The sequence below is a fragment of the Lactuca virosa genome, chromosome 3 (assembly GCF_052849685.1).
Source record: "Lactuca virosa cultivar CGN04683 chromosome 3, Lactuca_virosa_CGN04683_v6, whole genome shotgun sequence".
NCBI lineage: Eukaryota > Viridiplantae > Streptophyta > Magnoliopsida > Asterales > Asteraceae > Lactuca > Lactuca virosa.
In genome coordinates this window covers 398,629,188-398,655,757 of record NC_136428.1, presented here as the reverse complement: position 1 = coordinate 398,655,757, position 26,570 = coordinate 398,629,188, and the positions used below count along the sequence as shown (strand labels likewise).

Below are 26,570 nucleotides of genomic sequence, written 5' to 3'. Positions count from 1 at the left end.
ATTCTTCACATCATTCCAAGCCTGCGAAGTTTCCGGACTCTAACAAAGCATCATCCAATATTATTTGGTTAATCCTACCTTCTCCAAACCTCTGTTTCCTCCCCCTATTGACTCGTCTTCAATTTATCTTTGTTAGGTATTTCTTAATATGCTCCTCCTTGGCTTCGTACGAACCATTAACCTGATTTACCACCAATGTGGAATCGACATATGCTTTTATTTTCATGATATGCATGCTTGCTACGAACTGTAACCCAACTAGGAGCGCCTCATACTCAACTTTATTATTAGAACACTTGAAATCGAACTAGAGTGAATAAGTAACTCGCTCTCTGGTCAGACTTTCCAACACAACTCCTACTCACAAATCATCATAACTTAATAATCCATCGGTATGTAGCGTCCAATGTTCATCCTTAACTGTCTTTGTCGTAGCCTTCGACCCTGCTCCAGGTGTCTTGATGTCATAAACATTCATCTCCTCCAGAATCTCCCTTAGGAAATCGGCCAGTGCTTGAGGTTTGATGCTCATACTTGGTTTATAAATAATGTCATACTCTCCCAGTTCTATGACCCACTTCATCATTCATCCGGACCTCTCTGGCTGTGTCAAAATTTGTCGAACAAACTGATCAGAAAACACTATTATCTGGTGATCTTGGAAGTATATGCGCAGCCTTCTCACTACAAAGACCAAAAAAAGATGCAAATTTTCGACCAAAGAATAGTTGAGTTCGGAACCCTGCAATACTCTTCTGACAAAATAAACCATCACTTATTTCTTCTCCCTTTCTGCAACTAGAACAACACTGATCACTTCTCGACTAGATGAAAGGTATGTTACCAAGATCTCATTTAACATTAGGCTCGCAAAAGTAGGTAACTTTCTTAAGTGTTCCTTAAGTTTGATGAGAGCCTCTCCCACTTCCTTCGACCATGTCACACCATTCTTACCCACTTGATTCTTGATTGCATGATAAAATGGAAGTGATTGCTCTACTGACTTTGCCAAAAAACCTTCCCAACGCTGCTAGCTTTCTGTTCAAACTCTGCACATATTTTACTGAACAAGGCGTTTTTAAATCCAAAAGTGTTTTTACTTTATCCAGATTAGCTTCAATTGCTTCGTAGGAGACGATGTGACACATAAATTTTCCCTTCTACATTCTGACTACACACTTCTTTGGGTTGAGTTTCATGTTCGCCTCCCTCAGTCGGATCATCACTTCTTCTATATCTCTTAAGAAGCCTTCATCTCCTTTGCTCTTGATAACCATATCCTCCATATATACTTCCACATTTCGGCCTATCTGCTTTTTGAATACTCTATATACCATTCCTTAATATGTGGCACCAACATTCCTTAAATTGAGTGGCATCTTGATGTAACAGGTGGTTCCTTTTTCCGTGTGAAAAGCTATTTTGTCTTCGTCTTCCTTTGACAATTGAATCTGGTGATACCCTTTATAAGCATCCATAAAATATTTCGATCGATACCCTCCAAGATAATCCACCTTTTGTTTTATATCTGGTAAAGGGTAGTTATCTTTCCGACAAACCTTGTTAAGGCTGGTGAATTCCATACACATTCTCATTGTCCCATCACCTTCCCTTACCAAGACCGGGTTGGTGATCCATTGTGGGAACTGAGTTTCCCTCATAACCCCAGCTTGGACCAGGTCTTCTACTTCTTTGTTGATTATCTCGTTCTGTTCTCGTGCCATCTACCGCTTCTTTTTCTTGATAGAGGCGAACTCGGGATTGATATAGAACCTATGCTCTATTATCATCCTCGGTATACCCATCATGTCCTTGAGCCTCCAACCAAAGACATCTGCATATGTATGTAAAAGCCCCTTTATCCCTTCCTTCAAGCTGTCTGATAGAGCCGAATCGATCCTCACCTTCTGGTCTACGTATTTGGGATTCATGTCTATCTTATCTTCTTCTGTAGAGGAGGTACCTTCGACCGTCAGACCTCTACTTACCTGTCCTTGCTTTGCAGTGTGACTTCGATCCATCAGGCGCAGTGTGATACTTCTTAGGGTGAGTATACCATGATCTGATGGGAACTTGAGCAAACTACGTACCGTTGAGGGTTCCGCTTGCAAATATCCATAGCCCAGTCCTTCCAAGACGCATACTATAGCGAGATGAAGCTTTTATGATGATGAAATTGGCCAGGTTGGTCTTGGCTAGGCATCTTTCGTAATCAGTCGACATAAACGGAAGGGATATTTATCCCTCCGGCCATACCACCTGCCCCGAAAATCCTACTATTGACAAGATAGCAGGTTTCACGAAACCTCTTACATCCTCAGGTAATTGGTTCAGAAAATTCTCGTATATAATATTTACCGTACTTCCATTATCCACATACACTCTATAGATAAGAGTCTTCCCTGTAGGGTTCAAAGTACTCCATGGATTATGACAATGGGCCCCCTTGATGAAGTGTAGGTTATTACACCGAAGATTTGTCTTATTACCTATATATTGTCATGTATCATTCATAATTAGGGATAAGAGTAAGGCAAAATGTAGCCGCTAAACATAATGAGGTTTCTTAGGTATAGTAGATTTACTTTAATCTGTTCTTATAATGTAATTTACTCCTCATGTTCTTGAATAAATCGTTTGATCATTCGACATATCTTCATTATTGTGTTCGTTCTTATTTTCCACATTATGTTCATCCAATCGTTCTTAGGGTTTTGACCCAACAAGTGGTATCAGAGCGGGTCTTTGAAGATCAATTGATTTTTGAAGTATCGGTTCTTGATTTGATGATTTTTTGCACAAGTTATTGAAGAGTTTTGGTGTTTTGGGGGTTTGGAATCAAGATTCTTATTCGATCTACTGTTCATGAAGATTTATGTTATTCTTCTACTTCATCTGGGTATTATTTTTTTCCGATTCGTATCCTGTTTGTATTTTCTGACTAGATCTTACTGATTGTTCAATTTAAAGTTATTCTATTGTTTCCCAGATCTAGTTCCATTGATTTTGCCCAATTGTTTTTAATCCATATTCATTCATCCGATGACATATTGCTCTTGAGCCCATATTCACTGTTTACTGTTCATTCGTTTCACTGAAAAAGCCCATTAATTTCGTTCAATGTTCATTGATTGTTCTTCTATTGCTGTTTGAAATAACAAAATCATGCAAGTCAAAATTCTTATTTGATTTAGTAGTTTAATTTCATGGTGATTGAACATCTTTTTGTTCTGCTGTATCTTACTATTCTCGATTTCTATTTGATTTGCTCATTGTTTTGGTCTTGCTCTTGAGTTTTGACTTTAAAATCAATTTTGTTTGACCTAATCGACTTTGTTCTCGAGTTTTGTTTGACCCAATCGCGATTGCTAATAATTTTAGTGAATGAGAATCATCTCGTGGTATCTGTATGATTGATTATGATAATGGGTCTAGATTTTCCATTCAATGTTAATTAGGGATTGTTATTGATGAATTGATCATTTGTATTATGAGAACTGATGAAGAACGGATGAAGACGAATCAATGAGTGGATATTTTTGGAACAATGGGGTAATGAATAATTTGGCAGTCGGAATGATGTCACTCGATTGGAACTTAAATCTAAACTGAAATTGCAAAATCAATCTGAATCATGTTGCTCAGAATGAATGAATCGGAGTGTCCAGTAATAGAAACAATTGGAAAAAGATATTTTTGGTGGTCAATGCTAATAGTCAAAATTGGAACGAATGGTCTCACCTACGAATATAATCGGATACAAAGGCTGTATCGGAATGACTGTGAAATTCGGAACCTATGCTTGGAACATTGGTGTTAATCGGAATTGTTTGGCATTCGGAACTTGAACAAAATTCGGAATTGGAACTAAATTTTGGAACTGTTATGAAGAGCGACTCATATTCGAAATTAGAATATGGCTCGCAATCGGAAGTGTGATTGGATGGTTTGATACGGAAAGAACTGGTGCTCGGAATCGAAAGAGGTTGAACGGAGCTCGGACTTTTGGTTGATCTCGGAATCAGTCTCATGGATTCGGAATCAGAAGTTCTTGTTTCACGAATCAATTTTTCGGTTCGCTTTTATCCGTTCCAACGGGGAAGAAGACTTTAATTTACATTCTTGGTCCCTGTAACTTCAACGATATGACGGTTTAAGTCCAATTTCCGAATTTATTACAAATCAAAGTGATAATGATGAGAATTACTATTTAAGTCCCTGACTTTCAGCAAATGACATTTTCTGCCCAATATTCAGGATTGTTTGCAAATTTAAGGGATGATGAACATACTTGGGATTTTTTTATGAACATATTTTTCCATGAACAGAAATTATGGATTCCAACAAGTCTTGGCGGTTCGGAAGGTCGTTTTTCGCGATAACGTCAAATTTTTTCAACTATTTCGGATTTTAAACTTCAATGTTTATTTGATTTTGTCACAGAGGAGCATAGTATTTATTTATCCATTCAAGATCATTCTCATGACCATTTGCAAGTTTTATAATCATGTTTTTATTATAAAAAAGGGGAAATTTGATATGGCCATTCGAAATTGGATTTGTGACTTTTCAAATTTGAAGATTTTTTATGAAGCTTGTGGTTGGTGTCGACATGAAGGTAGCTTTCACAGAAAAGTTCAAGAGGAACTCTTCTAAAGCTTTTACATAGAAGTAGCTTTTATAGAAAAGTTAAAGAGGAACTCTTCTAAAGCTTTGTTATATCTCCGAATTTTAGTGATTGCTCGATCAAGTGACGTTACGAATCTTAAATTTGGTTTGTCACATGATATTTTTGGTGGCTTATATCATTAGCTTATTTGAAGATCATTGTGACTTGGAGGGGGAGTTCTTCAAAGACAAGAAGTGATTTTGTTTCTTAATTCCGAAATGGGTTTTATGGCGGGTTTGGATTTCTTTAAGATCATTAGGATTACATTAGAAAATGAAGTTTAAAAACATTACTTCAGTGCTTGGTTTATATATCCTAGAACCCATTTTTGAAGACTATTGAAGAATCAAGATTCGTGGATCGCTTTTGATATTCCTCATCACGAGATCCTTTCTTATTTGCTAGATGCTTTCTTTGAAAAAGCCTTGTCATCCATTCTATACTTTGAGGGGGAGAATGTAGGGTTCAAAGTACTGTATGGATTATGACAATGGGCCCCCTTGATGAAGTGTAGGTTATTAGGCCCAAGATTTGTTTTATTCCTTATATATTATCATGTATTATTCATAATTAGGGTTAAAAGTGAGGCAAAATGTAGCCGCTAAACATAATAAGGTTTCTTAGATAGAGTAGATTTACTTTAATCTGTTCTTATAAATTAATTTGTTCCTCATGTTCTTGAATAAATCGTTTGATCATTCAACATATCTTCATCATTGTGTTCGTTCTTATTTTCTGCATTATGTTCATCAAATCGTTCTTAGGGTTTTGACCCAACTTTCCCCACTGATGCTTGGATTATCAGTGGCTCGGTACCTTCATGTCCCACAGGAACATGGTTATTATGGGAGAATTCCAGGTTCGTATACTTCCTCTTCTTTATGGGCATTACTTTATCCTTGAATCGTATCATCAACACCTCCATGTCTTATACCACATTCTCCTTCTTTGTCGTCCTTTCTTCTTTGTTCCACACTGTAGTTACTTTCTCCTTTTCTTTTTTTAGTCTCTCACAATCCACCGTAGAATGTCCCCTCTTCTTGTGGAAATCACAATATTGATTCGGGTCTCAGGGGTATCTCTTTGTACTCCTAAGCGTTATATATTTCTTTTGATCCTTTTCAGGTCGGACGTCGTATGTATCTTGTTTATATGGTACGTATCTCGTGTACCTCCCACGGTCTCTGTCTCCTCTTCCATTCCCCTTGAACCTTCCGAGGCGACTCGGTAGCGAAGGGACGTACCTTTCTTTTCGATCGATAAGGTGTGAACCACCCTTTTCCACACGTCGCTTTTCTGCACTCTCATCTTCTTGTCTCAGGAACATTTTAACTTTTCTTATAATTTCCTCCGCATTTTTCCATTCTCTTCCTACCAACTTCCTGAGTAACTCTCCTTCTAGCAATCCATACATGAAGTCTGCGATGATCATCAGATTATCCCGAGTTGGCATTTTTTGGCTGATCTCGTTAAACCTCTTAAAATAAGCTTTATTGGGCTCCCCTTCCATCTGACTGCAAGCGAATATAGCGTGATTCTGCTATTGAAACTTTCGTTGTTATATGAAACTGTTGCAAAATTTCATGCAAGGGTCTTCAAAACTTCCAACACTTCTATGGGGAAGGCTTGCCAACCAATACTGTGCTGGCCCATCGAGGGTCCTTGCTAAATATAAACTCCAGAGCTTAGGGTCCATGGAGATCATCTTAATGTCCCATTGGAAATTTGCCACATGGCCATCCGTGTCCCCCGATCCATCATAATATTTTACTCTAGGACCCCTTAATCTCGTCAAAATCGGGGTGTTATTTATTTTGTCCATGAATGATGACATGAAGTTCCATCCTCCATTCATCGCATGATGTTCCTCGGTATGTCGATGTTTCTAAGAAGCTTGTATACCCTTCTCCTCACTTCCCTCCTTCTCTTCCTTCCTTCCTTTGTTTCGCTTATTGTCAGAGTTACTTGATTGATCAGTGTGAATGGAAATGTAATACTATTCCTTGTTTTTCTTCTGAGCCTCCCACTCCTCACATCTATTTTTCATGGCCTGGAACCACTTGAAACTCTCAAACTCCTTCAACTCCTTATCTCCAATTTCGTGTTCTTTTGAAGCACTTGCCATATCACATTTTTTTATAACAATTTTCACCCGAGGTCTTTCCTCTGGTGTGTCCAAATCTAGCATTCTTTGTATCAGACTTCCCTCTTTGGTTGTATATTCAATGGTGTTGTCAATGGTGACCATTTATTTCGTGTCCGGCAGATGACACCACTTGATGAATCTGGTCCCTTGGGGGAGTAAGACTTATTGCTCAGCAAGGATGAGCTCGTCTAATGTTGAAGCCTAAATGAACCTGGAAAGAGGAAGCAACGTCAGTCGTCCACCGGGCGATGAGCCCGAGAGAACACTTTGATGCCTAATTTAGTTACGAGATTGTGGGTAATCGTGATCGAATAGTGAATCTACTGTGATTACTGAGAGCGTACCTGTTATCGGGGATAAGCGACTTGCTTTTATACTACTATTGCATTGGGAAAGCGGAGACGAGTTCAGAACGAACAGGTCCCCTACTCGTCGTCATTGATGCGCCCCATGTCGAAGGTACACAATTGGTACTTATGAATATCAGTAATCTTGCCGTTCTCGTTATCTAAGTTGCATAGGACTGTTAGTCCATGATAAGATGTTCATATGTTATTCCCGATGACTACTTGACTTGACACTTATGAATGTCGGTTCAAAATGTTTTCCATAATTAGAGTGGTTCGACTTCATCCTATGTGATTCATTGTCCCAACATACACTCGTTCAGATTGGTCTTCAGTGGATTAGAGTTCGTTTTGTCGAGCCAATTCAGTTTGGAGGTGACATACCTCATTAGTGAACATTAAACCATCACATGTCAAAGAACACATGTATTACACCATACAATGAATGAGACATAAACATCCCGCCCTTTAACTTTATTTGATGTTTTATTTCATTTTAGGTTATTTTTGTCTTCGTTAAAAAAGAAAAGAAAAAGGAGCATGGTTTTTTACGTTGTCAAAAAGGGGGAGAAATGTTTATTAGTTCTGCTATGATGTTACTTGACCATTCATAGAATATCATACACTCTTGAAAGAGAAATGTTATAAATCTAAAGGGGAGCAGGCATCAAATGTTGTTTATCTGAGTCAGAGCAGAAATCAACAGATTACTTCAATTGTCTTTAGCTCCTTATTCATTCTTTATTAGTTTGGTTTTTACATCATCAAATAAAGAGAGATTGTTTGCTACATATTTGTATAGATTTGAGATATACATTACAGTTATAGTTTTTACTCATTGTCAACAGTCAGTCTTGTCTAAGCAAGTGTAAATAATAAAACATAGACAAGCTGATATATCATAGTGTGTTTATTTAGTTAAACTAAAGATATGATGATGTTTCTGAAGATTGATATTGAAGATATATGTTACAGCTCTACCAAACACTGAAGTTTCGATGTTGAAGGCTGAAGACCAGACCTGAGTTGCCTAAGCTGATCAGATCTCCAACTAATCTATGAACCCATCATGTTTCTAGGTACTGCTGAAGATGATCCCCTAATGACCAGAAGACACTAAAGGCACTAGAAGTATTATTAGTACGAAGAACACCATTCACTAAAGACCTGATGTGCTGGTACTGATGACTGATCAATGTGTCTATATACCAAAGTTCTTACACTTTGACACAATGATGATATGATATGCTAAAGATCTGATACATGTTAGGTTATACACTATCTGCTGAAGCTAAATCTACTCTAGCCGAATCTAAAGTTGATCAGTAGATGACTCCCTAACGCTGATGCCTCGAATCAGCGTATGATGAGAATATAATTCAATAGATCGATAGATTCCAAACAGAAAAACAAAATCAATCAAGAGAAGAACACAAGAATGGATCAAATATTGCTGAATGATTAATAACTCACACCTCAGAAGAGCTCGATTAAGAACTTCGACTGTAGAGGTGTGTTAGGGTTACAATGCAAAACAAATAATGAGATCGACAGCTTTAATGCTAGACATGCATGCAATATATATACACGCTAACCCTAATAATAAACCTCGGTTGGACAGGCCCAAATTGGGTAAACAAAATGGACTAATTAACCGAGCCCAAAGATGCAACACTTAGACCCTACAATCTCCCCCTTTGCGTCAATTAGAGGAGAGAGACTACTTCGGTTGAGTGACCTTAGTCTTCTTCATAACCTTGAACAGTCTTGGAATGATGGCAAGAAGAGTTTGTCGAAACAAAATGTACCATCGAAGCATATCAGTAAACAGCTTTTTATCGGCTTCACTGTTCTGATTACACCGTTGAATAATCTCCAAAATATGCTCCAAACAGGCGGTGGAGAATAGGTGTTTGTCAATTAAAGCGAACAGACATTTCTGACCTTCGCCTCTCATGAACATGACAGTGTGAAACTTAGGATCAATTTTTCCCTTCACCATTGCATTCACATCGCCTGCCCTTCGGATCGGCTTCACATATATTTTCTTATGAATTGCAGAAGCGATCTCCTGATCCATCTTCGCGACTTCATGGATATAGCATACGAGCATGCGCTTGATGTGATCAATAATAGGCTGATACTCCTGGGGATTGGTCAGCAAAATATTATTCAGAAGTATCCAATCGTGAGGATTTAGGTTCGGCAGGTCAGCAAGGGAAATCATATGAACCGAGCTATCAGAGCCTCGGGTTACTTTGAAGTTGATGTTGATGAACTTCCCTGCCGAAGTGGGTTTCAACACCTTGACCGTTGTGATTTTCTGATTGCTCCAGGTCAGGTATTGTGGCTGAGCGAACTCCAGATAATAATTCAGCAAATCCCGATCGACCTTCGGGTCCGAAGAAGGAATGACAGCCGTCGACTCAAAACAGTGAAAAATGAAAGCCTTTCGGGTGATAGGCATGTCAAACTGTGAGTCCTTGGAGTTCTCAAGCCCGAAAGAAGAAACCAGTTCGAGCCAATGAGTGCTCGGTTCATCGATTACCTCTCGTAGAAGCGATTCCATAGTCCATTCAGGAAACATGGACTTCCTTTGCTGTAGCAGTTCGTTCGCTTTCAACTCCTTTTCAAGAAGTTCCTTCTCTCTCTGAATCCTTTGCCGAATCTCTGGATTAGTAGGCTTGACTTTCAGATTGTCAGGTTTTGAAACATTCCCTTCTATAACATCATCCTCGCTATTTTCATCCACATCATCATCTCCTATTTTTTTCTTTCTCTTGTCCTTCATACTGCCCAAAGCTTCATTAACCTTCGGCTCAGTAGTGACTTTAGTGACTTTCAGTTTATCTCCTCATTGTTTCGGAGGAGCAACTGCCTCCGGAACACCTTCAATCCTACTCAAAACATCCAGAGCAGGGCGTAATTTGTCATCCAAATGACGTCGGATGGAGATGGTGAGAATGGAGTCATGGGCATCCAGGAGATGGAGAAGGATAGAGTGGACATCACCAACCGAACTCTTTATTACTTCTCTCTCGGTTTTTAAGTCGGAAATCTCCTGGTTGGCTGTCTTGAGCTTGAGAGTCTGAAGCTTAAGTTGTGAGGTGCACTTATCCAGCTCATTTATAACTTTATTTTCAACAGCAAGCTCAGCTTCGAGTTGAGACAGCCGAGCATCGATCTTAGTATGAAGTTCTTGGTTAGCAGTTTGGATGGATTGGCGAGCTTCCTCGAGATGTGTCTTTTCAGCTGCCAGTGAACGCGTGAGATTGTCAACCGAAATGTTCACTGTTTCAGCATTCTTCTTGGCCGTAGCTTGAAGAGAATCCAGAAAAATATGCGCATCAGAAATTAGTTTTTCGACATTTTTGGTCGCTTGCTTGCTATCCTTGGTAGAGGCTTCAACAGCAAGCGAAGCTTGCTGACAAGCTGAGGTGGAAGCTTCAATTGCTTTAGCAGCATTGGAGATAGATTTGTCATGCTCCTTGACAACCGATTCAAATAGTGCTTTAAGTGTAGCTTCAGAGTATGCACTGGTAGAAGAGGAAGAGAGCAAGCGGTCAAGTTTCTCATTCACTGCCTTGAGATGCCTCTTGGACACAGGAGCGTAATCATCGTCATCACTCTGTACGCGATATGGACTAAAGTAAGTGGAGTCAAATTCCATGTCCACACCGCCAAGAACAGGATCAGAGTCATGTGATGGAGGTGGGGATAAAGGTTGTGAGGTAACAGGTGGATCAGAACCAAAAGTAGATACCCCCGTATCAGATACGTTGACATGAACAGTAGGTTCGGTTGGATGTGTGGTGGTGGTAGTAACTGTAGTGAATAGTGGGGTTGGTATTGGGAGGGTGGTTGCAGTTGTAGATGAGATAGGTGGAGGACAAGAAGCGATAGTAATAGCAACCGAAAGTGGAGTAGGGGACGTTCGGTTGCTATCATTAGTGGGTGAAGGTGGAGGCGAATTACCTCGGGGTGGACTGTCGGTTTCGGTGGCTTCATCATCAGTTGACTCAGGATTAGGCTGGCCATCAGAAGGAACATATTCTGAGTCAGTGGAAGATGGAGAAGGAGACTTCGGCCTGCGAGCTCTCTTCTTGGTTTTGCGTTTCTTGGGAGCAGTAGGATCGGCTTGCTATGACTTGCGTTTCTTAGGAGTCGAAACTTTGGAGGATTGACCGACTTTTTCTCCTTTGTTGTCAGGCTTCTTTCCTCATTTTGCTGGCTTGTTGGCAGCATCCAACGAGCTTTGCATCTCGGGAGTAAGTTGGCGTGGACCTGCTGGAGGCAACTTCCTGTAATCAGCCATGACTTTACTTACACTGGGAACACATCGGCTCATTGATTCAGGATTAGAACCAATGTACAAGAACTTTGTAGGGTCAGTGACGATAATCTTGACCGTGTGAAAGGTAGCAATGGAAGACTTCAGAGCATCCTTCATGACAGGAATTTGAAACGTTTCAATCCCCCTCCGAGTGACCATGGTCCATAAATGACCACAGGAAATTTCCGAATGCTTCGTGGAGGATTTAAGACTCTGTACCAGTTGAGCCCATAGAAGTGACCCGTAATCCAGATTGATGTCGTTATAGAGACCATAGAGAATGGTTAGGAAACCTTTACTCGCCCCATCCGATCCTCCAACTCGTTCTGCTAACCCCTTGTAGAGAAGGGTAAGAAGACTATTCCACTGAGGTGGAAAACATGACTTCTTGAACTTCGTCACTGTCGACAGTACGTCTGTGTATCCCATGTCATAGAGCATGGAGAACAGCTGGGTCGTAGTGATAAATTCCGGTGAGATGACAGAGGCGTCCGCAGCAAGCCCTAGCAACGAACAAAATCGAGCCTTTGAAACGGAGGTCTTTTGATTAGAGATATCAAAGAAGATTCGTTCCTTGCTCTTGTCATATGAAGCAGTGAAATACACCTGGGATAGAAGAGACATGGGAACTGATTCGACCTGTGTGAGTGCAATCACCAATGGGGAATACTTGAGGCACTCTACAATGTGAAGCATATACGAATCATACAGAAAAGGGTCCAATTGAATAATAAGATTCTGATTGTAGCAAAGTTGAGGACACTGTTTGATCGTGGAAAGAGGATGATTCCGCCATTGTTGTTGTGAGGAAGAAGATGAACAATTGTGTATCGATGGTTGGTTTTCGAGAGAGAGATTGGAAAAGGTAAGAAGGTACAGTACGTGTGAGAAAACCCTTTTTATACCATTGCTAGGAGAGAGAAAGTATCCGCTGTGATGATGATACGATCTCTGAAACGTCGCCTGAAAAAGCGCGATGTGACAGCTTGGTTTCCCCAGATATACGTCAACACGCGTGGATGTAGGAACCATTTCAAATTCACGCGCCCAATTCAGTGCTTATCTCTTGTTCAAAAAGTTTTAACCGTTTCAACTTCATGATGACTCACCCTGATTTGATCTTTATTCTGAAAATAAATCAAGACCCATCCTTTCTCTTTTTGGTACGGAAAACTTCATTCCCGTTAGAGCCTTAAACACAAATCTGTAATAGTGTCATTAGTAACACGAACTAGAGTTTGGAAAATCATAAAGATCTTCATGCAAGAGTGTGCCAAGAAAAGAGAAATAAAGCAAAGTTTTTGTGGGATTTAAGTGATGTCTATTGAGACACAAAACAGTGGATCCCAGGCACGAATTGCTTCCTTCAAAGTCAAGAGAGACTTAAAAGTGTCTGTGTGGTTTCCCGTGAAATACGACCAAATGTTTATAAAGAAACATTGAAAGGAATCTTTTAACTATAGGCTCTAGAGGGTAGTCTATCTTCAACCGAACATCAATACTTGAAATAAGACCGAAAGTTGGATGAAGTACTTTTGAGACCGATGTGATCTGTTGAACAAGTAGGTTGGAGTGTATATATCGTGACGGATAATAATTTGAAATCTCAAAAAAAAAAACCGGATCTTGTGGGAAGAAACTTCTTGGTGATAGACAGTGTCATAGAGATCACTCAAAAATAAAAAGAGATTTCGAGAGGTAACAAGTAAGATCTTGAACATTGTAGCGTTCAACGTCAATTCATTTAGGGTGTTGGATTTTGGGTTTCACTTAGCACGTGGTGAACGTATCTAAGATCATTAACACAGAGAGTGTGTAACCATAAACCTCAGTGGTAAATGCTGAGAGTCTCAAGGGTTACCTTGAGGAAGCGAAACTTAATGGAGAAGTGTGAAGAGATGGTTAAGGAACCGAAAGTACCTCTGCTATATAAGTGTGACCAAGCAGAAAACTCTTAACTCGTTATGAGAAGAGTAAGGTAGCTCATGACTTGAGTGATTTTAACAGCCTGTTTTGGTAGAAGCGAATGGTATCTTTCAAATCATTAAGGCTTCACTCAGAGTCTTGGAGGCTTCGGTCGACATGCAGCAACATGTTTCTAGGGACACTTAACTAGTATAAGGATAGGAATTTTATACCTGCCTCAATGCCATAGTGTTTCACACCTGCTAATCTTGTCATAGTAAGAATTAATAGATAATACTAAAACCAAATAGAAGTATTTTTGTAGTTTTTGAATTTTTCTGAAAAAGTATTTATTATTAAAAAAACAGAAAAGAAGATATTTTTGGATTTTCTGAAAAGAATAAAAACAGAAAGGAAAAATATTTTTGAATATAAACATACAAAAGAATAAAAGAGCATTACAAAAATATACAAGAGTCGAAATAGACCGAGCGTTCGGTTCATTTCGGTTCCAAAATTTTCTAGAACCGAAATAGACCGAGCGTTCGCTCTATTTCGCTTCCAAATATTTCTAGAGCCGAAATAGACCGAGCGTTCGGTTCATTTCGGTTCCAAAAATTCCTAGAGCCGAAATAGACCGAGCGTTCGGTTCATTTCGGTTCCAAAAATTCCTAGAGCCGAAATGGGCCGAGCGTTCACTCTATTTCGCTTCTTCAAATTTTAGAGAGTAGAAAGTGGTTTTGGTACAGAATCAGCTTCCATCATTCCCAAGCCTTGGAGTATCTTGTTAAAGCTTGCTTCTGGTAAGGCCTTGGTGAAGATGTCAACCAGTTGATCTGAGGACCGAACGAAGTGAACTTCAACATTACCATCTTCAACGTGGTCCTTGATAAAGTGGTATCTCAGTGCAATATGTTTAGTCTTGGAGTGTTGCACTGGATTGTGACATATTCGAATCACACTTTCAGAGTCACAATAGAGAGGGATTTTATTCATGCTTAAGCCATAATCTCTAAGTTGGCTTTGTATCCAGATGACTTGTGATGTACAGGATGCTGCAGCGATATACTCAGCTTCGGCTGTGGAGAGAGACACACAGGTTTGTTTCTTTGATTGCCAGCTGACGAGTTTGCCATCAAGGAACTGGCATCCGCCGGTTGTGCTCTTTCGGTCCAATCCACATCCACCAAGATCAGCGTCAGAAAAAGCTTGAACAAAGAAGCCCGATTTTGCAGGATACCAAAGACCGAGAGACGAGGTTTGCTTCAAATACCGAAAGATATTTTTCACTGCAATCATATGAGGTTCTCTTGGATTCGCTTGAAACTTGGCACAATAACAGACAGAAAACATTATGTCTGGCCTACTAGCCGTTAGATACATCAGCGACCCTATCATTTGACGATAGAGAGTCACATCAACAGCCGGTTTCTCAAGAGATGGAGTCAGCTTCGTCCCAAATGCCATTGGAACCTTTACTTTGGAATCTCCCGTCATGCCGAACTTCGTCAACAGAGTCTTCGAGTATGCTTCCTGATTGATGAAGATGCCTTCTGGTCCCTGTCTTATATTCAATCCAAGAAAAAAGTTAATCGGACCCATTGCGCTCATTTCAAACTTAGTCTCCATAAACTTCCTGAATTCAGTTGTTAAGCTAGGATTCGTGGAGCCGAAGATGATGTCATCGACGTAAATTTGAACAATCATTAATTGTTCGCCTTCTTTCTTGCGAAAGAAGGTTGGGTCGACCGAACCTTGCTTGAATTTTGACATTTTGAGAAAACGAGTTAAAGTTTCATACCAGGCTCTCGGGGCTTGTTTCAACCCATAGACTGCTTTATCCAATATGTAGCAGTGATCTGGATACTTCTCGTTCACGAATCCGGGTGGTTTCTCAACGTATACCGTTTCTTCTAGTTCCCCATTCAAGAAAGCACATTTTACATCCATTTGGAAAACTTCGAAGTTTTTATGTGCAGCATATGCCAGGAAGATTCTCATTGATTCCAACCTTGCTACAGGAGCGAAGGTCTCTTCATAGTCTATCCCTTCTTCCTGACAATATCCTTTCACCACCAGCCTCGCTTTGTTGCGAATGACGTTTCCCTCTTTATCTAATTTATTTCTAAATACCCATTTCAAACCGACTACAGATGCATCCTTTGGAATGGGAATCAACCTCCAAACTCGATTTCTTTCAAACTCATGGAGTTCGTCTTGCATAGCTTGCACCCAATCAGAGTGATCAAGAGCAGCATTTACCGTTTTCGGTTCGACTTTAGAGACAAACGAATTAAACATGCAGAATTCTACTTGAGAGAATAAAGCAGCTTGCTTCGCCTTCATTTGAGATCGTGTGAGAACCCCCTCAGATGATTCACCAATAATTTGAGTTTTAGGATGATCTTTTGTCCATTTAATGAGAGGATGGTAATTTGGATCATAGGCAGGATCTAGCTCAACATTGATTTCTTCTTCTAGTTCTGACAGATCGCCTTCGTCATTTGCATTTTCATTATGCCCCTCAAATGGCGAACCGAATCCCATGTCAGGTTCAATACTCTCCCCCTCGACTGGACCTTCATGAGTTGGGGTTTTAGATGGATTCTCCCCCTAGAAAGGCATTTCGATCGATTGTGGTGTAGATGAACCCTCCCCCTGGAGTGTAGAGCTCGTATTTAGAGGGTCATTTGAAACTGAACGTTGGCTAGATTCTGGACGTTGGCTGGAAGGTTGGTTCTCGGATGGCTGTTGAGGCTCGCTACTCAGTTCTTTTGCAACTTCGTCGATAATCTTCTTCAAGTTGTCGATTTTGTTATCAGCTGCTTTCGCTTCTGAGTGGATCGCCTTCTCTGGTTCATCAAAGAGCAGCATGTACTCTTCAAACAGATTGGAAATTTGAACCGAGACCTGACCTGATTCTGGAAAGATGTCCTGCGTTGGACTTTCGGTTGCTTGAATTTTCTTTACGTAATTGTCATCAAAAGTAACATAATAGGTTTCTTCAATCTTTTTTGAGCATTTATTCAGAACCTTATATGCTTTTGAAGTAAGCGAATAACCAAGAAAGATCCCTTCGTCTGCCTTAACATCAAATTTGTTTCGGTTCTCTTTGGAATTGAAAATAAAGCAACTCGAAATGAACACGTGGAAAAACTTTACATTGGGCTTACGATCATTCAAAATCTCGTATGGAGTGATGGAAAACCGTTTGTTTAGGAAGGATCGGTTCTATGTGTAAAATGCAGCAGCGATTGCATCAGCCCAGAAGTATAGTAGAAGAGAAGCGAAGCTTAACATGGTTCGGGCTGCTTCACACAGAGAACGGTTTCGTCTTTCAACGATCCCATTCTGTTGTGGAGTATAGGGAGCAGAGAAGTTGTGAGTTACTCCCTTTTCAGCCAGAAAATCTTCGAAGTCTTTGTTTTTGAACTCTAGACCATTGTCGCTTCTTATGTTCCTTACCACCTTTCGCAGCTGCAGTTCCACTTGTTTGATAAATATCTTCAGCTTAGGAGTGGCTTCTGATTTCTGTTTAAGAAAGAAAACCCAGCTGAAGCGAGAAAAATCATCTACTATTACAAGTATAAACTTACTACCACCGAAGCTTTCAATAGCCGAAGAACCACATAAGTCAATGTGCAGCAGTTCAAGTGGTTCGATGATCTTTGTATTGATACAAGAAGGGTGACTCTTTCGGCTTTGTTTGCCCAACTCGCATGCTGCGCATATGTGTTCTTTGTCGAATTTAAGAACAGGAAGTCCACGCACGTGATCCCCAAGTACCAATTTATTAATGTCTTTGAAGTTCAGATGCGATAGTCGTCGATGCCACAACCAACTTTCGTCTGAGTTTGCCTTCGATAGTAAGCATATTGATGGCGTTCCTTTTATCGGGTTGAGATTCAGAGGATACATTTCCCCTTTTCGCTTAGATTTCAATAGAACTTTCTTCGTTCGTTTCTCAATTATCTCTGAGCCCTCATCATCAAACGAGACTTTCAAACCGGTTCCCACGACTAGTTGAGAGACACTGATGAGTTTGTGCTGTAGTCCATCCACGTAGGCTACTTTTCTTATTGAAAACTCTCCGTTGGTTATCATCCCATACCCTTTGATCGTGCCGTATGAGTTGTTTCCGTATTTTACACATCCACCATCTTTAAGGGACCGAAACTCCCTTAGCTCTTCCTTCCTCCCTGTTATGTGACGCGAGTAGCCACTGTCAATATACCATTCTTCGTCAAACTGCTCGTCACTGATTACATGTAAAATTAAGCGGATTTAGGAACCCAAAGTTTCTTGGGCCCTTGTGAGTCTTTTACAGAGTAGGGAATTGCAACCGAAAGATCAACCAAATATGTTCTTTTTATTAATGTGGTTTCATCTTGTCGTTTAATGGTGTAAACTTTGATTTTATTTTTATTTTTCTTTAATTGGAGTAGGTTATTGTTAGTTGAGTTTTTCTTTTGAGTTCTAGGGTTAGCTGCCTTTTTGGTATTTTGGGCTTCAGAATCTGAGACGAGCTTTCCCTTTCCTTTGATGTCCTTCACGGAGTTGGACTTTGGTTGAGGGTGAGGAAGATGAGATTTAGGACTGAAACCTGACTTTTGGTTCTGAACACTTGCGTTGGGACCGAAACAGGACTTTCGGTTCTTGGCGTAGAAGCAATTGGGACCGAAACCTGACTTTCGGTTGTTATGACTACTAGGTCCGGAACCAAAACTGGAAGTTCGGTTTGCCTTGCTGCATGACTGGCAGTTCTTGCAAGATGGAGACTTGGCCTGTGCTTCCTTTTTGAGATTAGAGGCTTTGTCAGAGCGAACATAAGAGGGGTTTTGGGATTGCCAAAACTGTTTTCACTCATTTAGGTTCTTCATGTATCTTTTGTTCCTCTGGCGTTTCTGTTCAACAATTTGCTCTTGAGTCAAGTGAACGTTGGCCTTCGTTTTCGTTTTCTTCACATGAGCTTCGGTTGATGTTGAATCTTTCAGTGGTTCGCTTGGTATCTCTTTTGTACCACTTGTACTGGGTTTATCAAAGATTGAGGGCTTATTGAGGGGTTTGGGTATGTATCGTCCCTTAACTCTCCATGAGGTTTGCTCTGACAGACCCATTGTTTCGTCTGCATTGTCGATAGGAGCAGACCAGAAGTAGTTATCGCAGCCTTCAGCGTTATCTTGATCAACTATGGACGTCAACTCTGTCGTTTGGTTCTTAGATACACCTGTGACTGCGTACACTTGGTTTGGTGTAGTGTATACCTTCTGATAAACAACATCCTTTTCCTTGAGTTTCTTGGACTTATCTTTTGACACCCGAGCATGCTCAACCGAATTTTCAGCTATAAGTGGTTTTGTTGCTTCAGGTTCGCTCTTCAGAAATTCTGAGCAATCGACTACGTCTTCTACAGAGATTTCGCTCATCTCACTATCCTCATCAAATTCAGAAGATGTTTCTAAATTAATTTTATTTTCTGAACTTAATTTGGCGTTTGACGAGTCAAATTTCTGTATAGTCTCGGTCTTGATTTTTAACTTATCGTTTTCGTCCAGTAAGTCCTTAAGCATGCACTTATGTTCTTTGGACTCAATGAATGATTCGACTTTGTCCAGTCCATATTTGTAGGTTACAAAATTCTCATCTGATGACATTATAGATTCACATTCAGCAATGATTTCGTCTTCCTTAAATTCAAGGAAGGGCAAAATCATTTTATGAATCTTTTTACCTATCTCACAATCTAGATGTAACTGAGTGATGTTAGTATACAGGCGTTTAGCAATCAGACATAAAACATTTCTTTGTTTTAAAATTTTCAAATTGTCTCGTTGTACATAAATGAGTTCATCCCTAGCCCTAACTAACTCTAACTCCTTCTACTGTATCCACATCCTTCTTTCCTCACTCTTGGAAGACTCCCTGCTGAGTTGGTCAGTTAGGTTAGAATTTGCTAAGCGAGTTTGCATAAGACTACCACTTAAGTTAGAAAATTTGAATTTTAATTCATTTAATTCTTTTTCGTAGTTTGTTACGGGTATTTTGAGTGATTCAAGGATAGATTGTACCTTCTTGATCAACTGATCGCAGTCGCTGATCTTTTCACTCACAGGCTTGGCAGCGAAGTATTTATCTTCTTTCGCTTCCTCATGATTACTTTCGGTTGTTACCATTAAGCATCTCCCAGCCGACTCAGCAACTCCTCCTCTCGCCACATAAGCTCTTCCATGCGAGGGTCTACGAACCTCTTCGTCTTCAGAGTCTGTAGACCAGACTTCTATTCCACTAAACTCATTATCAACATCATGTTCCTGCACAATCAAAGCATTAGTAGAAACGTTAGTTGCTTTCTTCTTCTTTATCTCTTCTAACTTTCTCATGTAGTACGCTTCGTCATCTTCACCATCCCTTTTCTCAGCCATCTTCCTCAGCATGCAATCCTTGGCAAAGTGATTCTTGCTATGACAGTAGTTGCAATCGTACCCAGAGTCCCCCACAAGCTTGCTTTCCTTTTTTTCATCATCCTTTTGAGTGGTGTTCTTCGGTTCTTCATTCACCTTTTCAGAACTATAGCTTCCATGCCAGTTTCGGTTCTTGTTGACTGGAAACTTTCTGCGAGAAAACTTCTTTGGGTTTGTGACCATCAAAGCATACTCTTCGTTGGATAGATCACACTCTGACATATCAGATTCCTCATCTTCGTCTACTACATTCTTGCTTTTAGAAACAAGGGCCAGTGAACCCACACCCGAAACTACCTTCGCTTCTTTTGTCACCTCGCTTTCGTGAGATTTGAGTATGCCCATTAGTTTCGCCGGTGAATATGATTTAAATTGCTCATGAGCCTTCACAGTCGAGACCACTGCCATCCATTCGGGCCTTAACCCATTCGTGAATGTCACCTTTTGCTCGATCACTTTCTTTTCAATACCATACTTCATCATCCTGCTGAGCAAATGGTTGAACCGATCGAAAGTCTGAATAAGTTTCTCTTCAGGTTTTTGTACGAAAGCACCGAACTCAGAGAGCAGTAGGGTTTGGATTGAGTGCTCTAGATCCTCATCAGTTGAGTATAGTTCTTTCAACCTATCCTATATTTCTTTAGTTGTTGTGCACGAACTCACCAGACGAAAAGTATCGGACTGTAAAGCGAATCTGATCATCCTCATCGATTTGACGTTGCATAATACCTTGTCTTTTTCATCTTGAGGGATCTTTTCTACGTCAGCCAAGAGTTGATTGTACTCTTTTTGTGTCTTGACCGTTCTGTTCGTTCCAGAGTGAACAAACGGACCCAATGTGATTGCTTCCCAGATGAGATAGCCATTGTCTTCAGATCCAACGACGTAGTCTTCAAAGTGATGAGCCCACACTTCATAGTCTTGTGTATAAAGAATAGGCACCCTCGTAGTGGATTCTATACTGTTGGAGATGTTAATCGGATTGATTTGAGAGTCATCGTGAGACATAATGATCGTTTCCTTTGAATCTGCTAGAATCAGACTTGTAATGTTGAGACTAGGGTTTTATCGAACAACAGATACACTGTCGACAAGAAGAAGACATCTTCTATATATTCGACAAAAGCGGAAACCCTAATTGATTCTTCAAACAGAAGAGATGCGTATGTATTACACAGTCTCCTGCTCTGATACCAATTGATGAGAATATAATTCAATAGATCGATAGATTCCAAACAGAAAAACAAAATCAATCAAGAGAAGAACACAAGAATGGATCAAATATTGCTAAATGATTAATAACTCACATCTCAGAAGAGCTCGATTAAGAACTTCGACTGTAGAGGTGTGTTAGGGTTACAATGCAAAACAAATAATGAGGTCGACACCTTTAATGCTAGACATGCATGCAATATATATACACGCTAACCCTAATAATAAACCTCGGTTGGACAGTCCCAAACCGGGTAAACAAAATGGACTAATTAACCGAGCCCAAAGACGCAACACTTAGACCCAACAGCGTATATGGTGTATGTGCTGATATCCGAATCTAGAGCAGACCAGAATGACTTGGCGAAGAAGATCTTATCTGTTCCTTGCTTCCCAGATTTATATTTATATTAGAAGATTCAATCCCTACAAATCAAGGATTTTATTTAAATCGAAGATTTGGAAAATTTGTAGAAATCTTATTTTCTATCTTTGTGATAATCAGTTAGGTTAGACTGGTATTTATACTACCTTCTCTCATTAGTTGAGAGATGATTTATATTGTATTTTGAGGGAGAGAAAGTTTCTGTAGAGAGATCTAAAAGTTCTTGGAGAGGATTCAGATTATTTGTTATTTCTGAATCATAGTACTCGTTCTCTTTGCGAGAACGTTCTTAGTGAAAAACAATTGGTTTTTATTTGTGAAAGACTTGTGTTATTATTTCGCGTTTCTATTAGGTTCATACTCAAGTGTTATGGTTTGGGACCTCCATTTTGTACTCCTTAGATATGTAAGATATATGTGGAGTCCAAGGATGTGTTAAGCCACGGGGTGCGGAAGCCGACTCTGATATGATATTAGATATATGTGGAGTACAATATTATCTCTCCAAAATAAACCTTGTGAAGAGATGGGAGACACCAACATATATAGATACATAAGGGCCAATATCGTATCAATATGAGGTACACTAACGTTAAGGCACTGGGGTGTTTGACCTCGACTCTAATACCATATAAGATATATGTGGAGTCCAAGTTGCTCCATGATGACTCTTTTAAAGAGACAATATTTGAATCCATATATATCTTACAACATATGTATACACACATGTTAAAATATTGTTAGGCCAATATATTACACCGTCTTTGTATGCATAAGTATAGGTATATATCTTAATATCGACTAACTGTTTTCATATTGTTCGTACTCATAATCACTTATATTATTGGAGCCATTTCTTGTATTTATATGTGTGATCAATCAAAGAGATTACAGAGTTATATACATAATTGTTCAATCTATTCGTTCTGCGTTATTGATTCTTCATCTTGTTAATTCAATCTAACATAGATAGACGGCAACAACATATTTAAACACTTTTCGCGGTTATCCGTTTTGCAGTAAAATTTCTTTTGGATATCTTTTTCCACCTATTATCCGAAATGTATGAAGTGAAGATTCCTTAGTTGAAAATGTGATTCTAAACCTAATTCTCTGACATATATATATATATATATATATATATATATATATATATATATATATATATATATATATATATATATATATTATGTGTGTGTGTGTGAAGACCATAGTAACACACCATGTACGTGAAATACAACATTATGCACTAATGAACGTGAAATACAGTAATTTATTTTAGATTATTTTCTTTAACTTTAGATCAAGTTATGGTCATCTAGTTACATTCCTTATTCAAGACACCATGTACGTGAAATACTGCATTCTCCACTAATTGATTATTTTACTATAATTTTTTTAGATTAGTTCATTTAACTTTAGATCAAGTTAGGGTTATTTAGTTACTTCCCTTATTTTTAATTCAACGTGATCGGCGAACACAAGTTACTTATATGGCAAAAAAACTAGTAAATGTGTGCGTTTGATGTTTAAAAACGCAACTTATAGGACATATTGATCACTAGCACATGCAACATGAGTAGATGAAACATTCCAAAGTAATTTTTAAAGGGACTCTTGATATAAAACTAAAAGTAGAGAGAAAAAAACGAGTATTGATCTATAGTCCAAGGACCATTTTGTAATTTTGGTAAATAAAACAAAAGAAGCAAGAGAGGGGCCCGAGTGTCCAAGTGTAACTTTTACCACTTTTTTATGTTGCACGCATCCATTGCAGAAAATAGAAGGAACACAATTTACAATCACAGAGAGAAACCAAACCACAAGAACAAAAATCCTCAAAAAGAAATCAACGACTTGTTTTCTTATTTGATTTGCTGAAAAGGGTTTTTCGTTTTGGCATACATTTGTCGAAATTTTAGGAATTTTCGTTTCCAAACAGAAATATCAAATGGGAGTTACATGTTCTTGAATATCCGGTAGGCGGTAGTTTATAGTGCCGGCCGTCGGTAAGTGGTGGGTGGTTTCATTTTGGGTGAAGGGGATGCCCTTACCCTTTAAATTTGAGGGGAAGCGCGTGGTGGTGTTGCAGTGGGTGGTGGCGGCGGCGGCGGCTTCGGCGGAGGTGGTTGTTCTACCGTGTGTTAATCAAGTTGAGAATTTTCAGGATTTGGTGAACAAGCAAAGGAAGTACATCGAGCAACCGAAATCTGTGCTGGATAACGCCAACAGTAGTCCAAGCCCTCCAACTTCTACTTCAACGCTGTCTTCTTCCCTGGGTGGCGGTGGCGATGGTGAATTGGCGGCGGAGGTGGTTTCCGGGAATCCATGTATAAAATGGTCACCGCCGGAAAATCAAGAAACTAACAGCTCAAATGTGGGAGTTTTTGAGAACCACCAACTGTTATCGGAACAGTCTCTGGATATCAACGGCGTAAAATGTGGTGAAATGGAGGATTGGGAGAGCGTGCTGTCGGAATCCGGCCAAGAACAGTCTATTCTCCGGTGGATCATGGATGAGGTTGAAGACCCATCAATGGGTCTAAACAAAATGCTAAACGGTGGTGGTGGTACGGCGGATGGTGAACTCACCGTCACCGGCGGGTTTGGTGTTTTTGATCAAGCTTATCCAGGGTTTGATTCGAACAACCCAATTGGTCAAATTGGTAATTTCCACCAGTTTCAAAAATTCGCTCATGAGAAAATTGAGTTATCTGCAAACCCTCAAACGCCGCCACCGGCGGCACCCGCCAAGTTCGCCGACCACCACCTTCATAAGAAACTTTCAGACCCTCAATACGCAATTTTTTCGCAATTAAACCCATCCCAAATACCCTCATTGAACGTAAAACCTCAAACTTTAATCAACGCATCTCAATCCGATAAAAATTCTACTCCTTTTCTACAATTAGAACATCAAACCCTAATTCCATCACAACACAAAAGGTACAACACAGGAAGCACAGCATCCAACTTCCCAACACCAAACCCTTTTCAATTCCTTCAACATAAACCTTCGTCAATCAAGAAAATATTCGCCATTGATGAACCAGATAACCATCATCATCAAGGGATCATCGATCAGCTTTTCAAAGCGGCAGACATGATCCAATCCGGGAACAATCCGATACTCGCTCAATCGATATTGGCGCGGCTCAATCAGCTTTCTCCAATCGGTAAGCCTTTCGAACGGGCTGCCTTTTATTTCAAGGAAGCTCTTCAATTACTACTCCATTCAATCATCAACAATATGAACCCAATTTCTTCACCATTTAGTTTCATCCACAAAATCGGTGCTTACAAAGCATTCTCGGAAGTTTCGCCATTCGTTCAATTCACCAATTTTACGTGCAACCAATCAATTCTCGAAGCCCTAGACGGATTCAATCAGATACGTATCATCGATTTCAATATTGGGTATGGTGATCAATGTGCATCATTCATGCAAGAACTCGCGCTCAAACGCAATAACAATCTTGTCCCCTCGTTAAAAATCACCGCTTTCGCATCACCCATGAATGACCATTTTGAACTCAGCATAACCAGGGACAATTTGGTCAATTTCGCTAAAGAAATCAACATCGATTTTGAATTTGAAATAGTCAACCTTGATGTTCTTTTTTTAACTTTTCGTGTATCTGATAAAGAAGCAATCGCCGTGAATCTTTCTCCAAGTTCCCAAATCCCGTTTCCGTTAGTTCTTCGTTTTGTAAAAAATCTTTCTCCAAAAATCGTTGTTTCTGTCGATCGAGGGTGTGAAAGGACGGATTTACCCTTTCCAAACCATCTAATCTACGCCCTACAATCTTTTTCAAACCTAATTGAGACTCTCGATGCTGTTAACATGAATGTAGACACGCTACAAAAGATCGAACTATTCATGATCCAACCGAGCATCGAAAAAATTGTAACGGGTCGTTATTCTTTCCCGGAAACGACTCAAAATTTGAGGGGGCAATTTTTATCGGCTGGATTTTTACCAATAAGTTTTAGTAATTTTACGGAAAATCAAGCGTTGTATGTGATCAAAAGGGCGTTTTTGGGATTTCACATTGAGAAGCGGCACTCGGAGCTCGTTCTTTGTTGGCAACGTCGGGAGATCGTTTCGGTTTCGGCTTGGAGATGCTGAGGTTGAGGAAACTACCCTTCGACGGAACTAATTCAAGATGTATTGAGTCCTTTTTTGTCATTTTACTTCATTTTGTAATGTCTTGGTTGTATGTTGAGAAAGAAAATGGACAAGACATTTTAGGCATGATGACGATGTTAGTATGTGAATGAATGTATTATCGTTGATGGTGTCTTCTTTGCTGTTTTTTATAGCAGCTTTCATCAATCTGACAAGCATTCTAAAAATATTGCAAAATCTTAAAAATTTGGGAGTGGAGTCTTTATTTAGTGACAAAGTTTTTAGGTTTAGAGCAAGGGCTTGTAATAGTGGTTCTAGGATTGGTTTACTTTCTCGAAGTTATGTTGCTTGAATTTTAGGTTAAACCATCCATGGGTATTTAGATGTGTATCTTGGGCGATGATATTATGATAATAAGTTGTAAATTGTAATAAAAGATTGTTGTATGAGATAATGCTGTGTTAGTGCTGTTTGAATTTATAACGATTGGATGATCAATTTCTTTGATTTTTGATAATTTATTATATGTATCATATAGTATAACTTAAGAGTACTTTTACTTATATGTCGGAATGAGAGGATTTCTAGGCCATCTGGCATGCCTAATTGAGTTTGATTGGGAATAATAGCCTATGTGATGCCTTCGTTTTCTAATGTGGTGTTCAATTGGGGTCGGCTCTTCGATTGGCTGCGGTTACGGGTTATATTTGGTTGTTAAATGGCAGTGTTTGATCTTTTGGTTGGCGTTTTTAGTTGTTCACATGTCGTCCGAATCATTGTGTCTCCAAGCCGAATTGTTATTGGTTGAGTTGTTCAGCTGCTTCCTTATTATTTTCGTATGTAACCTGTTGTTTGTTGTTTGTATGAATGAGGCATGTGGTTTATCAATTGTAGATATAATTTGGAACTATAATAGTAACTTTGATGGATTAACAATATCATTTTATTTGTGAGATAAACACAAATATCGATGGCCGCAAGTT

At 39.5% G+C, this 26,570-nt stretch overlaps 1 protein-coding gene across 1 annotated transcript; it reads left to right on the top strand.

Moving 5' to 3' along the window:
• Positions 1-23,217: 23,217 nt before the first annotated feature.
• On the top strand, positions 23,218-25,994 carry LOC145167746 (scarecrow-like protein 22). The gene has a single exon (XM_079086983.1). The coding sequence runs from the start codon at positions 23,503-23,505 to the stop codon at positions 25,585-25,587; it is 2,085 nt and encodes a 694-aa protein (XP_078943109.1). The 5' UTR covers positions 23,218-23,502; the 3' UTR covers positions 25,588-25,994.
• Positions 25,995-26,570: the final 576 nt, after the last annotated feature.